Source organism: Echinococcus granulosus (genome assembly GCF_000524195.1).
Source record: "Echinococcus granulosus chromosome Unknown EG_S00004, whole genome shotgun sequence".
Classification (NCBI taxonomy): domain Eukaryota; kingdom Metazoa; phylum Platyhelminthes; class Cestoda; order Cyclophyllidea; family Taeniidae; genus Echinococcus; species Echinococcus granulosus.
In genome coordinates this window covers 749,999-766,397 of record NW_020170384.1, presented here as the reverse complement: position 1 = coordinate 766,397, position 16,399 = coordinate 749,999, and the positions used below count along the sequence as shown (strand labels likewise).

Genomic DNA, 16,399 nt, shown 5'->3' with positions numbered 1-16,399 from the left:
CTCTCACTCACAAGACAGCTCGCTATGTCTGCGAAACGCGGCGACCGACAAATCCTAAATGAATAAGATTGTTTTAACACTTTAAACTGTTTTGACAGGATTCATTCATCCGCCTCCTTCACTTCTACTTAAATATGAGAACGATTCCTTAAAACTAGAGTTATTGTCAACAGATGAAAGAAAGGGAGATTCTGAGAGCTTCAAGAGCCTAGAAAATTGATTTTCAGATGAGCCAATATCCAGCAACTACTAATTTTTGAGAACCTTTGATGGTACCTTCAGTCATGGCAACGTCTCTTTCAAAGTGCGGGCTGACACTCATCTCTGCATTTTGGGAAATCAGTTTTCTTATTTTCATGAAGGTGCTGAGCTGTGCTTGTTTTGGAGTGCTCACATTCGAACACAAACCCGGTAAATTTGAGTGCACTTCATCAGCAAGAAGTGTCATTTAGATGAGACCTTTCATGATCAGATTTGGGCTGCAGGATCCAATCGTTGAAATACTTTTCTTATAGATTTGACTTAGCAATAATCACAACTTGGAAAACATGCATGTGCAAGATAGGTGTCTCTAGAAGTAAAGCGAGATAAGGAGATACGTTGTCTGCTGTACAACTGATTCGCTGGCGAGGATTGAGCGATAGTGGTTAGAGATAATGAGACTCAGAAATCCAAAGCGCAGAAGAGAGCCACGCCTCGTTTGACCCAGTGACTCTGAGGTTCTCTGCTGGGAATCTCTATCGCAAAGACGAAATTTGTTGACATGCCGGTGGTTGACAATACGCCTGGTGATAAAAATAGCGCAAATATTAAATGAGCAACTGAAGCATTTAAGGCGCTATGCTAATTTACTACTTAGAACAGTATTTAAGGGAAAGTTAACCACTGTATTAGTTCATTAAGGACGTTAAAGATGCATAATTTCTTCAGTGCCATGAGTCAGACACCTTAGATAGTCGTTATGCTTAAAAGCCTTTTAAAGTGCAATGAAAAGTGGATTTGCATATTTTTCCCAACAAAAACGGAACCTGTCATAATAGTCGTCGCTGAAAGCGGAAAATAACCCAAAAGAATTCGGGTTTACTTGTATTCAAGTCGTCGGATCATAAAAACTAGCACCCCTGAGTAAGTTTAGGCTTAACGCTGCATTTTCTGAGTCATTGAATAAAGGAACTAATGGCGAAATCTAAAACAGTCAGATATCATTAAATGTCCAAACATCAGATTTGCTTAAAGTGGGTGATCTAAAAAGATGCCATTTACACAGGCACGTCTTAAAATCCATATTTAGGTTGGGAACTAGTCTATTCCCCATTTCATTGCTCCGTTTGTCCAAATTTTGGAATTAGATTTCTAGTTTGCGAAGAGTTGTGGCATATTTCGTAAAAACAGATGATGAAGAATGCTAAGGCACATTCCTGCCGAGGGATGTCACGATGAATTGCATAAAATACGACAAAAGCTGCAGGCTCACCAGATCGAGATAGAGTTTTGTAGACTGGACACTCATAAATTCCCTCCTCAGGTTTTAGTCTATTAGCTTCCGGAATCAGCCAGATGATCGGCATGAGAGTGTAGAGCTCCCTCGGTCTGGATTCTGTCAAACACATATCCAATAGATCCCACCCACAACCCTCCAGGTAGAGGCCATGAATGTAGCAACCGTCAGCAGGAGCTTGATGGAGACTCGCGAAACCCTCTTCCATTACCTATCAGGAAAGACAACAAATCAATCGCACGGCTCTCCAGGCCCATATGAATGTACGCTGCAATTAGAAAACTCACTTTGAACTTAAAACTGACAGTGTCCACAGGTTGTGAGTGCTTGCGGGCAAAGTTCTGCAGCTGACCGGTGAGGAAGGCTTGTGGAAAGAAGAATCCACTGATCCAAAATACCACAGGTGTTCCACTGTCATACCATGCTTTTAAGTTGCCAATTCTTTCTCCCAGATCCTTTATCCAGGCACCAAGAGGTTTTAAACTAGGATAGGCCTTTACGTTCCACAACTCAGGAACTTGGTTATTAAATAAGGATGTGGCCATGGCTTCTAGTGTAGCTGACATCACCACTAAGCCCTTAACTGCTTTGACGAGTTCTTGCAAACTGGATTGAATTTCACTTAGGAGATTGTTGAATCTAAAGAACGACATCCACTAGTTGTTTTAAAGCTTTTGAATGAATCGGGAAACATGTTACCAACTTACCTTGTGACCTCTTGAATTAGAACGGTATTCATGGACTGCTCATAAAGTATGGGGTACCTCATTACAATGGCAGCTTCGTCTAACAATGGAGGACACTCAGTTAGAAGTTGCATAGCAACCTCCTCAATAATATCCTCGCGTGCTTTGCCTTCTTTGGAGGAGACATTCGTTTTTGGTTGCAGAAGGACCAAATCCGCCAACAACTGAAAGGTCTCGTTTTGTGCGAACGTTATGTTTGCATTTTCGTGCAGGCCAAATATTTCAGGGAGGTCATTTATTGGCAAAGACTGAATATATTTTAGGTAACTCTAAAGGCAATAATAAAAAGGATGAGGTGGTTATAGTATTTTGAAAATTTCTAACAGGCCCAAATGTACATTATTTCTATCTTTCTCATTTGCGATCGAATAAAAAATACCAGTAGCGACTTACTTCCTTTAAAGGAAATCAAAAGGAATTCAGACTAAAAAAGGCTACAGGAAAGCTTTTACCTTGTGATCCGAATCACCACTTATTTGCTTGTAAATGCCTGATTCCGAATATACATGATCTGCGTCAAGAGAGGAGGCATTGTAGAAGTCGGAGAGAATACTCATTAGGCAACGCCGATCCCAGTCATCGGTCACGCGTCCACCATAGTTGATTTGACCAGAAGTGTATTGCAAAATCTAATCTCATAACAACAGAAGAACATCAAGAAAAATGATATATATTATCTCAAAACAACCAGAAGCCCAAAGAGATTAGCAAACCTTATAGGGAATTTCATCGTACTCAGTGAGGAACATAACGAGTTGGTCCATGCAGATCTTCATATCACCAGTGGTGAATTCGTAGGGGATACTGAAACCTAGGGCTCCAAACTTCCGTCTCTCGATGCAAATGGCGTGAAAGAATGAAAGTGCCAAAAGGAGAGACTTAAAATTCGCGTTCTGAAGTCAACCAAAGATCCCTTGATTAATCTCAATAATAAATGCGCGTTTAAGTGCTGCAAAAATTTATCAATGTAACCTTTCTAGGAACGCTTTTCAACTGCTTATCACTGAGTGAAAGGTAAGTTCTAAGGAGATTGGCTTTGATGCCTCTCGGTGGTTCGATGGTCAACTTTGAGCCGTTCTGCAGGATGTACACAGGAAAACTGGAACTAGGCATACTGGTGAGCCACAGGCGGAAGTCCTTGCTGACCCGATCCTTGTCAATTTGCTCTACTAGACGTTCCAGAGAGGGCATCCACGAAGGTGCCAGGTGACAGTTCTGGAAAAAGACCCACATTCCACGCTCCATAGCTGCGCGCATCATCTCTTCCGCTCGTGGACCTTGACCCTGACCCAGTGAAATGGCTGATAATCTCTTACCACCGAAGTTCATTTCTTCCGCAAATCTGTAGAGATCTGAAGCCGGATCTGTACCCTAAAACTCATAATTTCAATCAGTGCTAAGATCTTTTTCATAAACCGTTTTCGGTTTCATTTCATTCTAAAAGCACACCTGTGATAAGATAAAGATTATGGGAGCTGTAGGTGAGCTCTCCTTGAAAATTTCGGTGAGGTTAGTATTCTGGGGTTCAATAAAGTTTTGCCCAAGGTGATGTGCGACAAAGTCTTGCATTGCGTTGGTGACTTTGTCAGGTCGGAAGCAACGTAGAAACAGCAACCGTTGAAAGCTGTCTAACTTTTCGCCCCAGTGACCTTTCAAGGGAAAACGGTGGGGCTCTGGTGAATCAAAGATTTCCTTAAAGTCATCTAAATTTTGCACAATAAATGAACAAAGGCCGTCAAAATTTGGCAAAGCATCCAGCGTGAGAAGATCGCCCCACATGCGATCAGATATCCATTCCGGAGCTGGGTTTGGGAAGTCCCTATTCCCGACTGAACTGCCGGATAGGAGATACCTCCATTCTTCCTAAATAATAGCGAATTTTGATTGCAATTATTTGGTCTAGGTGAATCCATCCTAACGAGGTGTCGTCCAACCACTTACCGAAATGATCAAATTCTCTTCCTCAAGAATCTTGATGGCTATCAAAAAGGAGAATAGCAATTTATGTCGTTCAAAAAGACTTCTGCAGACATTTGCATATAATGAGAATGTGATGTAATTGTTCACATTCTCTATACGCTCTGTGATAGTCGCTGAAACAGAGGAAGAAGTCCTTAATATTTCTCAACTTCTTGCTTATAAGAATATCATTATGCATTCTTACCTGCTTTCTCTGCGTTGGTGATTCCTTTTACGAAAATGTTAATAAACCACTCCAGAGAATACTGGTACATTCGATCAATCTTGCGCAATGAAGAGACACAGAAGAAAAGGATTCTGCCACGAATGGCGACCGGAATATACATACTACGAGTCTCATCTATATCTCTTTCTGTTTGTTCGGCTACAACAACTTTCACGCGTATCTCTGAGGACTTCAGCTTAGAAGCTTCGAGGGTACTGATGAGGTCAACGTCGTCAACCGGTGAACCCTCAGATAAACTTAGTTTCTCTAGAATGTGGTCCTCAATCTCTTTAAGTTCCTGCTTCATTTTTGCATTGCTGACAATAAGCTGACCTTTTGCTTCTTCCAAATCAGGACGTTCTTCTGCCACAACTAAACCAAGAAGCTGATCCTCCAGACCTTTTGGAGCCAATGTGAAATTAACGATTCCTATCCGAGCGGAATTCTCTGGCGAGTAATGAGGATTTGGTAACTTGGTTGTTAGGTAGAATCGAAAGTCTTGATGGTAAGGAATTACGTTGTCACCTATTTTGATGACAAGGACTCCTTGTTGTGAATAAGTCTGTTTCAGTATGATAGGGTCAAGAGAAGGATCAAGTTCTTCACCCACATTTTCCAGGAGGACTGGTCTACCGAATCGGATTGAGTTCTCGATGGTGCGCAGAAAATCTTTTTCTGAGGGTTTGATAATTTCAAGACCCTCATCACCCTCTAATGACTTTATCCATCGGTTTGCTTGACCCTGTGGATCCACAAACAATGGCCAACGGCGGGAGAACTGAACTATCACAGCATTCTCTATCGAGAGACTATCTTTTGGTAATCCAAATATATGCCAATTGCGAATCTTAACGGGATCTCCAAAGGTATTAATCAAGGTTGGGGTCGAGGTGTGAGGCACCTTGTGTTCTTTCAGACATTCAACCCACTCATCGTACATTTCCTTTCTGTAGTCACCACTGAAAGGACCTAAGTACGCTACTATACCTGACGAGCAGAGCACATTTCCAATGAGATTGTCGATCAAACTCTCCACCTCCACAATAGAGTCCATCCACCTACCCTTTTCGCTACTCAGACCCCCAATCAGTTTGTCGGCACGCAGCAGACGAGCCTCACAGAGGTTACTTTTATCCTCCAGCTCCTGCTGCCTTCGCATGCACTCATCATACTTCACTTGTAGACTGGCTATTCGGTCTTTGCAGGATTGAAGACGAGTGCGTGCTTCTTGAAGTACGTACTCGGTCTCTTTTAAGTCTTCCTCAGCCGCTCTCATTGCCGCCCTCTTGGGAGCTACCATCTTTGCTACATTATGGTACTTATGCATGGCTCGCACCCAAAGGCAAATGCTTGTGCATGCCTTGCTAACTTTGGCAATCGCCTGTGGTGTGAAGGCCTCAGACTCTATGTAAGGCTGGATTTTGGCGATGATGGCATCAGGGATGTTGTCGCGATCAAAGTTAAGGAGAGATTCCAGGAACTTGCCAGGATCCTGAAGCAGAGTTTTACTAGGCTCCCAGTAGTCGTCAACTTTGACACCCGGTTTGTCGCCAGCCACCTTTTTTGGTTTTACATCTTTCATTATGCAAACGGCCTCCATAACAAGACGTACTCCCTCAGGAGGACGCATCATGGCACGAACCTCAGTGATGTCGTTTTTGTTGAGTGACTTTACTGCATCCAAGGAGGCGTACAGTGCTGGCAGTGCTTCATCTAGGTCTCGCTGGGCGTCATCCCTTATCTCTGCACATTCAGCCGTCTTCCTTTCTGCGGCTTCCTCCTCGCGCTGCACAATCGCGGTTGTCTCTTCCGCTACTTTAGAATCTCTGGCGATCTCCTCCATTGTCACTTTTGAGGTCTCAATAGCCTTCTCCAACTGTGGTTGCATGATCTCAAGTTCCTCTTGCAGCTTTGCAACAATCTGTTCTGTGCTAAGAAGCTTATCCAAACCCGTCTTAGTGCGGTTTCTCAAATTCATTAACTCTGTCAATTTCAGGTTGTACATCTTGGCGAACGAAGCAAGCAATTCCAGGAAGCATGCTGGTGTCACGTAGTTGTGACGACCCATTTCGTGCAGGTAGCGAGCTGTGTTACTAACAGCTGATTGGTGCATTTTTTGGCACACCTTGACAATATTACCCAAAAGGTCATCTTTGATGTTTAGTTCTTTTATATCCCTAAGCGTTTTCAGTGCAACTGCTTCTAGCGCCTCGTCAGGCCATCCAGCATACCAGTCGATGGTGCAGCAACTAACCAGTGCTGGGAATTGACGCAGACGCGCACGGAAAACCTCCCCAAGAGGACTCATTGTGACCACCGTGTGGAGATTTCGATGCACTCGTTTCACATAGGTGGAGTATAGATTATTCTTTGTTGGCATCAACCCAGCATTGGTCACCACAGGCTTCATGGCGTTGTAAATATTCTCAAGATCTTCAAATGCGTAGATATTAGGTACATCACCAATATTCAGAATATTGTTGAGGTCCTCCAAAAAGGTCTCCTTCTTAATCTGAAACGAAAATACAAGCTCCAGTAGATTAGGATGAACGAAATTAATCGGCAGTAAAATTATTTATTATACTTGTGTATCGGAAAACAGAAATAGGACTTGCTTGTCCTCGATACCCGCCAGCATCATGACCTTTCTTAAATCCTCCTGCCAATCATGGGTGCTGTAAGTTTTTGTCAGTTCAATTTGGAAGCATTCAAATTCAGCACTTTAAAAAAAATTCATTAAATTTATAATAAAAATCACGAATTTTTTTGCAAAACGGGCTCCAAACTCACATATGGGCGGCGAGACGTGAAATACTTTGCCGTCCGCTACCGCCGAGCCCCAACAGCAGAGCATTGCCTTGAGGTTGGCGAATAATTCGAGACAGACGACACAGATGTATAATAGCGTCCATGAAGAGAACAAGATCCATACGTGGGCTATTTAGTTGATTATAATCCTCCAGATTTAATTCACACACACGAATCACTTGCGTATGATCCACCATCTCGATGTATTTCCTATTTTCAGCAGCATCAGCTGACAACATACCTCCGTAGAGCAGTGGTTCAGACGGAACCACTTCCTCAAATTTCGTCTCAAATTGCTCTTCCAGGGTCCTGATACACAAATTCTTAAACCAATTTCTGTCAACTTCATTGATTAAGCGATCCTGATAAACACGACAGGATTCATGATACCAAAGACGCAAGACATCCGTAAGGCGTCCCGTAAGGTGTAAAATATCGAACATGTAGATACCTTGAAAGACTTTTGAAAGATCACGGAGATTAAATGTGTAGTGGCTTTTGGTTGGTGTGGGCAAGAGCTGTGACTGTACAGTTGAATAAACCGAAATGGAGGCCTTTACCAAGGGCTCCACTTTGCCTATTAAATGACGAACAGGTGAATCTTCAGGGGTCTGCATGAACCAACTAGTCAGAATAGTTGAGAAGATGGTCGACAGACTAGCCTCATCTAGTTCGTTAAAGCTCAAGAAGTTGAAGTGTCGAAGCAAGCGCTGAGTGATTGGATTCCTACCACCACCTGGTGGGCACATAGCACCCAAGAAATTAACATCAACAATTTGCTTAAAAGCGCCAATCTGCTTTCGATCGTACCATCCCTTAAAGTCCATCCATTGGCGAATCAATTCGATTGGAGGTTGAGCACCGAACATATCGGGTGCAGGCATATTCAAGTCGTCAATGAAGAAGACGAGATACTTCCCGGGCGGGGGACCATACACACCACGCCTGCGTTTGTCCATTTTGCTTTCAATCACATCCTGTGTCTGATTGGCTGAGGATTTGGCGCTGAACACCATGAACTCGGGAATAAATTCTTCAGGCATCCCTCGACAAAGTTTGTCTGCAATACACACCGTCTTTCCTGTGCCTGTGGGTCCAACACTGAGGACAGGATTTGCGTTTTTTAGCAGCATTTCCATGACTTTAACTAAACGAATGCTATCCAGAGTCGGTACGAGGATATCCGAGTACTTTGCACTCATATCTACTTGATAGGATGGCACATTTTTCATCCAGTGCTCCCAGTGAACCTTTCGATTTACATTGTCAGGTAAGATTTGAATCGATTGAATCAGTTAAGCGAATCTAAAGAAGCCTACCTGCTTTGGACTTTGCTCATCACAGTCCACATCCTTCTTGTCCATGCTGAGAATGTCAGCCTCTTCTAGGTAGTAGTCATACACGGTGCCCTCTGGAGGAAACGGTCGGTAACACTGTAAAAGTGGTAAAAATTTTCAATATTTAGAATGAATTGGATAGTTAGGGCTAGGTTGACATCAACAACACCTTCGTATCCTTCATTTTCTGTCTTAAATAGACGTCAAAGGCTTTGCGTCCATCGTTGGTACAAGTTGCACCAACTGACCAGACCAGTGAGAAGAAGAACCAAGATTCAAAAACTTCCCCGGTCCTTGAAACCAACTCATCGGACACTTCCCGCTGTAAAATAAAAGCACCGCAGAAGTAAGGAACAATCTGCAAAAAATTAGTAAAAACGTAACCTAAACGATTAATTAGTGGCATACGTCTCCTGGCTCATTGCCCATCGGGCGAAGTGGCGCTCGAAGATTGTGATTATGCCTGGTCTATACATTACGAGCAGAAAAGGTAATTAATGAGTACCAGTATTTGAACAATTGGCCTTAACAAGATACAAACGCTTACTTTAGCCCGTTCATTTCGCCTCGCGGATATTGATAGGCCTGATTTCGGCTGGAAACGACTGTAGAAGCAAGAATAGAGCTTCAATAAGTTGAATGTCAGCTGACCGTCCGAGCTTCTTACGTTTTCAGCTGTGTGTTCTCGAATGAAACGGATCGAGTCCTAGAATTTCATTTGATTGGATTTTGGACCGTTTCATTTATAAAACCTACCTCAAGAAATAGGTCAAACAGGCGTTCTAACTTTTCCTTATGAGGGTAAATTGGTGCAGGCAGACTTTGAAGCCAGCACTCTACGAAGGGCTTAAGACCAAGGATACTTGTTTCCAAGTATACCATACCGCAACGACTCACAGTTGCCGGTGATGCAACTGCCAAATCAGCAACTTCAAATATCATAGTCATTGCCTCGGTCAGTTTTATTATCTCACCGCTGCTTAAGCAGAGTTTCTTGTTGTCGTCCAACACTGTGTTCATATTTTCAATCCACAAAGCGTCGACAGGCCCATCAAAGACATACCAACGTTTATCGAGGTTGTCGGCTGCAACCCCCTCCCGAATGAGTACACTTAAGATACCGTCAGTCCATTCATGTGTGACAAGATCGAATTCACCGTAGAGTTGACCCATTGTGATGGATTTAGGGTTCAAAACATAGGTGACTACGTTTTGGAAGTAAGAGCCATCAGGAGAAGGCTGATTCTTCAGAGAGCTCAGAGCATCTTTCAGTACTTCATAGCACTTGGTTTTGCCTGACCCCGTTGGACCAAGGAGCATCAGGCCGTGCCTTACGACTGTGGTGTCAAATAATTGAGTGCATTTGTGAAGGAAGCCTAGGGTTGAAAGGTTAAATCACCATCTTTTGCAGCACACGAAAACAGACTATGTCTTTTCCACTTACCGTGATCATCTTTAAGGTTCATTTTGCGAGCAGCAGTTTTCAGAGCGATTGTCAGATCTTCGTAATTAACTTCATTTGCACTGAAATCAATATAGTCAGACAAGAATAGAATCAAATTTAAAAGGTAATATCAAATTGGAAAGCTAACACAAGATGACGAATATTTGGGAATAGATCAGCGACAATGCCGTTGAAGAGTTTCAGATCGTCCTCCAAAAACTTTGGTAGGTTCACATCACGGATTGCCCGGAGTACGATAAGTTCCTGCAAATAATAATATGTTTAAAATTGCTCCCTGTCGTGTTTATGTCAACTCACCTCATCCATATCAGGTTCGTTTCTTTTTAAATTGCCAGCTGCGGAAATGACACTTTTCACCGCTCGCATACCAAAATCATAGTGATCCTGGTTACTCAACTGTTCAGACGACAATTTAAAAGTCGTGACAATCTTTTTGGCCAGAATCCGAGCATCAGCAAAGCCGAAGGAGAAGAGTGAAATTTCCGCAATCAGTGCGTAGTCTGGAACCATCATCGCAACCGGTCGGAAAAGCGCTTTCAAATTGTCTGGCAACTCCGTGCGACCCGCATAGCCAGGATTCATCGTAATAAAAATGGCGCAGGAGGCTTTCAAAGCCAGTTCCACGCCTTCAAAGAGGAACCGGTCGACTCGTTGCATTTGTGCTTTTTGAATGGTTGTGATTTGCTGCGCTACTACAGACAAGACTTCGATGTCAATGCGATTGAACTCGTCAAAACACGCCCACGCACCTGCTGCTGCCAGACCTTTGAAAAATTTACCCATGGCCATGAAGTCTAGCTGATCGGAACAATTAAACACGACGCATTGAACAGCAAAAGCCTTTCCCAAATCTTTTGTTGTTTCCGTCTTCCCCGTTCCTGCTGGACCCGATGGAGCACCACCAAAGTTGAGATATAGAGCTCCTGTTAGGGTAAGATAGCACCGGTCTGTCAAAGGAGTAATCACTAGTCGTGTGGTATTTCCAAGATACTCGTAACCATAGGGGAAATGGGCATTGACAACACGTATTTCAAGTTCCTCAGTCGCATCTATCCAATAGTAACGAAGTTGACTTATCCACTCAAAGGCGTTGACGGAGGAGACGCCTTGTTGGATCATGTTGTCAACCACGTCTCTGGCATGCACCTCGATGACAATCAATGCAGCGAGTGTAATTCGTGCAATTTTTGCCAGATCTCCCTTAACTACAGTACGAAGCTCATTCAACTGATTCAGAAGGTAGGGGAGTAACCCTCTGAGTCCACCAGAGTGGGCACGAGTAAGTGATTCTGTGACCTCTGAGGTCCAATAGGTTTGACAGCCCGCTATGACGATCTGACCAGGCCACTGAAGCACCCACTCAGTGCGCGGAGTTTCAGGGTAACTGTTCAGCGCACGCTGAATAATGGTACGAATGGAGAAGCGCATTACATTCTCAATTTCAGACATCCACTCCTCCACATTCCCGGCTGGGTGAGTAGTCTTTTCAAAAGGAATTTTCTCACCTTCATTAGAATACATCGCTGTGATTTCCAAGTCACTCTCAAATTGAAGCTAAAAGGAACACCGACAAATTTGTGCAAACAAAAATCGGCACAGAAATAGTACATACAGTGAAAAATCACTTACCTTGGCGATGTTTTCGAAGCACTTTTTTAAGTGCGGTTGTACTGCAGTAGGATTCTTTGCTTGCGAAAGAATTTCCAGAAGTTCATCGTCAGACAGGAAGAAGAATCGAGGAAAGGCTTGACGTTTGGTCTCCAGGTACTCGCTCAAGCCCTTCTGTACTTGCTCCAGTAGGTTATTGCATTCGCGCAAGTTATTCAAGATACGACTGTCCGGACAGAGAGTAATGACATTCGGTTGACCATGTGCGATTTTCATCACCTTGCGCCAAATCTTCTCCATTGTGGCAAACCGTTTGCCTTCTACCGGCAACTGCCGCAAAATGTCTTCCGAGGCAAAAATTGGCTCCAAGTAAAGCCAACTGCGCTGGCAGTTAATCCACTCATCGATGACCTCCTGAGTGATTTGCAAGCGGGTCTCCCAGGCAGCGATTCGTTCTTCAAATTGCTTTTTGTATGGAGAAAAGCTCATTGACTGGGTTTGGACTATGTGGTCGTCCAATTGCTGGTTAATTTCCTCTGACACTTTGATGATGTAGGTTCCGGTCTGTTTGTACGGTTGTACCTCAAAGACCACATTCTCCCAGTCTTGCATCATCTTATTTAGCGCTGATTCGATTGCATATTCCTTCCCGGCAATGTCGGCGACCTCCGATATTACGTCGATGTGATCCTACATTGACAGATTTTAAAATAGGAGGCAATTTACATTTAAATAGTATCTGCATTTCTTGCGAAACCTAGTTAACATGACTTGACCTAGGTCTAAACAATTTATTTCACCTTCTCTTTAAGTAAGTCAAATTATTGATCTCTCCAAGACAGTCCATGAGAAAGGCTTCAGCAAGCCCATTTATTCACACAAATCAAACTAATCACCTGAAGTCGCATTTCTAGGCACTTTGCAAAAGTGAGGGAAGCCTTTGGCACGACCAGGATGCCGGTACGTTCGCTGATGAGTTCCCACATTCTACTGCGCATTCCAGGACTGCGAAGAGCTTTTATAAGTGGCACGAAGGGCTTGAACTCTTCAATGGCCATTTTTATCTGACTGGCCACTTCTTGGACTCCAGGCAGTTCACTGAAAACGCGAATTGACTTATGCATGATCTTGTAGCACTCCGTAACTTGTTTTTCCACAGCTGTTGCATCAATTGACGAGAGTGGGTCGGCCATGACTGCGTCCTGCGTTCTCAACCAATCGGACACGGCAATCCACATCACCCGGAAGGGCTCGAGATCCTTTAGCAAAGTGCTAATTCTTCCAAACTAAATCACCCAAAAAGTGTATTTAGATTCAGTCAGTCTCGGAAAAACGGAGTTAGCCAAGTAGAGCCTACACTGGTAATTGGCATATCGAAAAGTCGTTCACGGTTATTGTAGAGCAGAGCACTCTGTTGCGCTTCTAGTAGCTGTTTTTGAAGCCTCCTCACTTCATTTGCGACCTCGTGCGCTTTGCTCACATCCGTGTATGAGGCCATTGAAGATACCATCATCTTTAAGGGAAGTGGATAGACTTTGAAGGAGTCCTCATGGTTAGTAGCAAATAAGCCGATTCTATCTCACCGTCAAACTGTCAATTTTATCGGAGAAGGAAGCCAAATCAGAGATTTGGAGTTTGCGAAAGCGCTCTTCATCCTCCTCTAAATTCAACTCCGTCTCCTCCACAAGGTTGCGGATCTTGCTAGGCCAGGTGAGAGTGGTCCACTTGGCGGCGAAATCGTCATTGTTGAGGTTGTAGCAGAACTCGTCAATGAGCTCGTAATGGGCTACCACCCGGTCGATCAGCTCCCTCTGTTCCTCTAACAAATCTGGAATGGTATCAATGTACTCGCGCATCGCAGTGAGCTCCTCTATGGTGTTCGGTTTCTCGTAGAGCCTTCTTGCTATCTCTTCGAACACATCGCATGACTGAAGCATAAGCACAACAATTAAATAATGCTGCCTTGGAGTCGTTGACCATGAGCACACTTCAATTCGTGTATATGTGTACGTCTAGATTTGCGCACCAGAGTTGCTAAGCTTATTTTGAATTTACTAAAGGCGCTAGAGTCTATATATGGTCTTGTTGATTTGAGAAGTAACTCAAAATGGATCTGCTATTCGTGATGAGAATAGGCTAGCAGGAATTTGATGTAACAATAATAAGCCTAAATTAGTTCAACGAATGCAAACTCATGACGGTAATCAAAGTGCAGAGGAAAAACCTTCAAGAATACCTTAGAATCCTAAGGTTCACCTTACTTCATTGAAGGGAACAAAGCGGAAGGCTTAGTCATTATTCAATGCTATGGGAGCCGTCTCTTCGGCACATGGAGAACTAATTTCAAAATTATATTTTGAAAGCAAATTATGTGCTAACAATTCAAATGTAAGTGTGAAGCTATATATAATCAAATGCTAGAATCCGAGATTCGTCTCCCATACACATTTCATCACAACCAATTTTCTGTAAAAAATCCATCGCAATTAGGAACCACGGCTTAACAAACCTAAGTGAGCCGACTGCCGTTCCTGAACAATGCTTCTTTTAAAGTACAAATGTGATCTTTCATCTGGTTTACTTAAACTAGTAAATATATTTTAATGCGCAACATCATGACTGGTAAAGCACTCTACTGCATACTAATCTGTCAATATAAGAATGGTTCACTCTTCCTACTTATGGGCAGGTAGTAACACCGGTAGGTCATGGTGCCACTTTTGGGAAAGACGACTGCTACTCACTGTGTCTGACTGTTTCCTGAGCTGGCGGGCGAGTAGATCCAGCATGGCTTTGGCCATGTCTACCCGCTTCTTCATTAGGCGACTGCGCAGCGGCTCCACGTTGACGAGGAAAGGCCCGATGGTAATAGTGAGGGGCATCAACGCCTCCAATTTCTTCGCCTCCTCAAATTGCTTCGTCGCCTCATTCTTCACATCATAGGGGTTCAAACTTTGAGACTCGTACACTCGTAGAAAATCACTACACGTTGGAGTTTAAACATTTTTAATAACTGATGATAAAATGCCACTTTTTGTACAAAGTAGTAGCAGTAACACAGACGTCTCGATAGTTAGATTCTATTGTGGTAAATGGGCACCAAAAAACACTTAAACAAAACGTGGATTTCAAGGTTTTTTATCAATTATTTTACACTGTGTTGGACTTTTAAGACATCCCGTAAAATAAGCATGAACGGCAAATCTACTTATAGCTGTGCGTTTAAACTTCTCTAAATATGTTTGATCAAAGTAAGGTTCGACTTCATGGACAGTCTCAAGAATTAAGTTGAGATGATCTTTTTCAGAACAGAGCTGTCAGTTGAAACAAATTAGGTTGACAAATTTGAGTCAAAAAAGATAATATATTAGGCATGAGAATTTTTAACACCAAGCAATTCCTCACGCTAAGCAAATATTTTCTAATAGGGGATTGGCTTTTATCAGCACCCATATTTCGCAGTACTTGCTGGATGGCGTCTACAAATAAGAGCAGCTTACTTTACGTAAGCGGGTATATCGAGGAGTGACAGTTCAACGTAGGGGTTATACTGTTCTGCATAAGCATTCATCGGAACATACGCCGCCTGTAGCAATTCATGCAGCTTTTTTCGCAAAGCCTCAACCTCTGGTTCGTGGGCCCCGACTGCCTCAATTAGGGGATCGTCGGACCAACTAATTCCCTCCACAACAAACTAGCAGAGAACATGTGGGGCAGAGAACGTAAGATCACGATAATGCATTTCAGTTTGTTAAAGGGGAAGCTTACCCGCTCCAGTTGAGATATATGTTGGACAGAGTTTATAGCCTTGTCAAATAGTTGACCGCAGCATCTGTCGAAATCTCCCAAAAAGTGACTGTAATGCACACCATCTCCATCAATCACCAAGTCAACAGCAAAAATCGGATTATGCTTAGGTCTATAAAGAAAGAAAACGATTTATTTTAATAAAAAATAAATAGTGAACTTACAAAATGCTGCTACTGCGTAGATCATCTGACCATTCGAACGAGGGATTGAGGTTAAGACAATCAATGCAGACGTCTTCAACCATCTTTACAAATCCATTGATTGAGCCCATGACGTTGTAGCGAAGAGCGTCTTGCATACAAAACTTGACGCTATCTAAAAACTTCTTCAGCTTCGACTTAGAATATACGTAATAGTCTGTCTCGTAGATATTGAACCAACCCTTTCCACTATCACGTAGGTGCATGCGAATTTGACGTCGCAGATTTTCAATCCAGCTAGTCTAAAATGAAGTACCATTAGTGCACCTTCTTGGAAGAAAATACCCACCTTCAAGTAGGTGGAAGATTGCTGGATAGTTTGCATCTGTGTTTGCTCAAACTCTTCTATTTTTACAGCCTTTGAGACAGGAAAGTGGAGAAGAAACCTTTCTCGAGCCTCAAGGCACTCGTACTGAGCTGAGCTGCTCGCCGCTATGGCTTCTGGGCGCGTAAAAACAGTGTTGAATACAAACTTCTCAAGAGCCTTCCTAAACTCAAACTTGGGCATTTCGACTGTGCCTATGATTTTATGGTATGAAAGTGGCCGGAGTGTGCGCTTACCCTTCCATCGCCAACTCCGTTTTTTTATTTCTGGGGGCTTTATAAAAGCATATTCGGGTAAATTCTGCGCGCACAGTTTTCTAAGAATCATATCATTCATGGTTCTCCAGTAGTCAAAAATGATTTCTTTTTGCAGAGATTGTACAGTTTGTTCCAATCTATGTTTTAAAGTGATTATTTC

General features: G+C 43.0%; 1 protein-coding gene across 1 annotated transcript; it reads right to left on the bottom strand. All coding sequences in view use genetic code 11, as the record gives it.

The window, feature by feature from the left end:
- Positions 1-663: 663 nt before the first annotated feature.
- EGR_01079 (Dynein heavy chain 1, axonemal) lies at positions 664-16,165 on the bottom strand (the record flags this gene model as incomplete). The annotated part of the gene is made up of 29 exons (XM_024490328.1): positions 664-785; positions 1,475-1,709; positions 1,786-2,137; positions 2,206-2,513; positions 2,697-2,873; positions 2,958-3,137; positions 3,217-3,615; positions 3,694-4,107; positions 4,186-4,337; positions 4,409-6,941; positions 7,014-7,149; positions 7,220-8,487; positions 8,557-8,670; positions 8,744-8,896; positions 8,983-9,042; positions 9,122-9,280; positions 9,331-9,950; positions 10,019-10,098; positions 10,167-10,282; positions 10,337-11,593; positions 11,669-12,337; positions 12,544-12,933; positions 13,005-13,160; positions 13,231-13,575; positions 14,392-14,629; positions 15,148-15,341; positions 15,416-15,566; positions 15,619-15,899; positions 15,947-16,165. The coding sequence occupies 29 exons, from the start codon at positions 16,163-16,165 to the stop codon at positions 664-666; spliced, it is 11,478 nt and encodes a 3,825-aa protein (XP_024355147.1).
- Between the last annotated feature and the right edge of the window lie 234 nt (positions 16,166-16,399).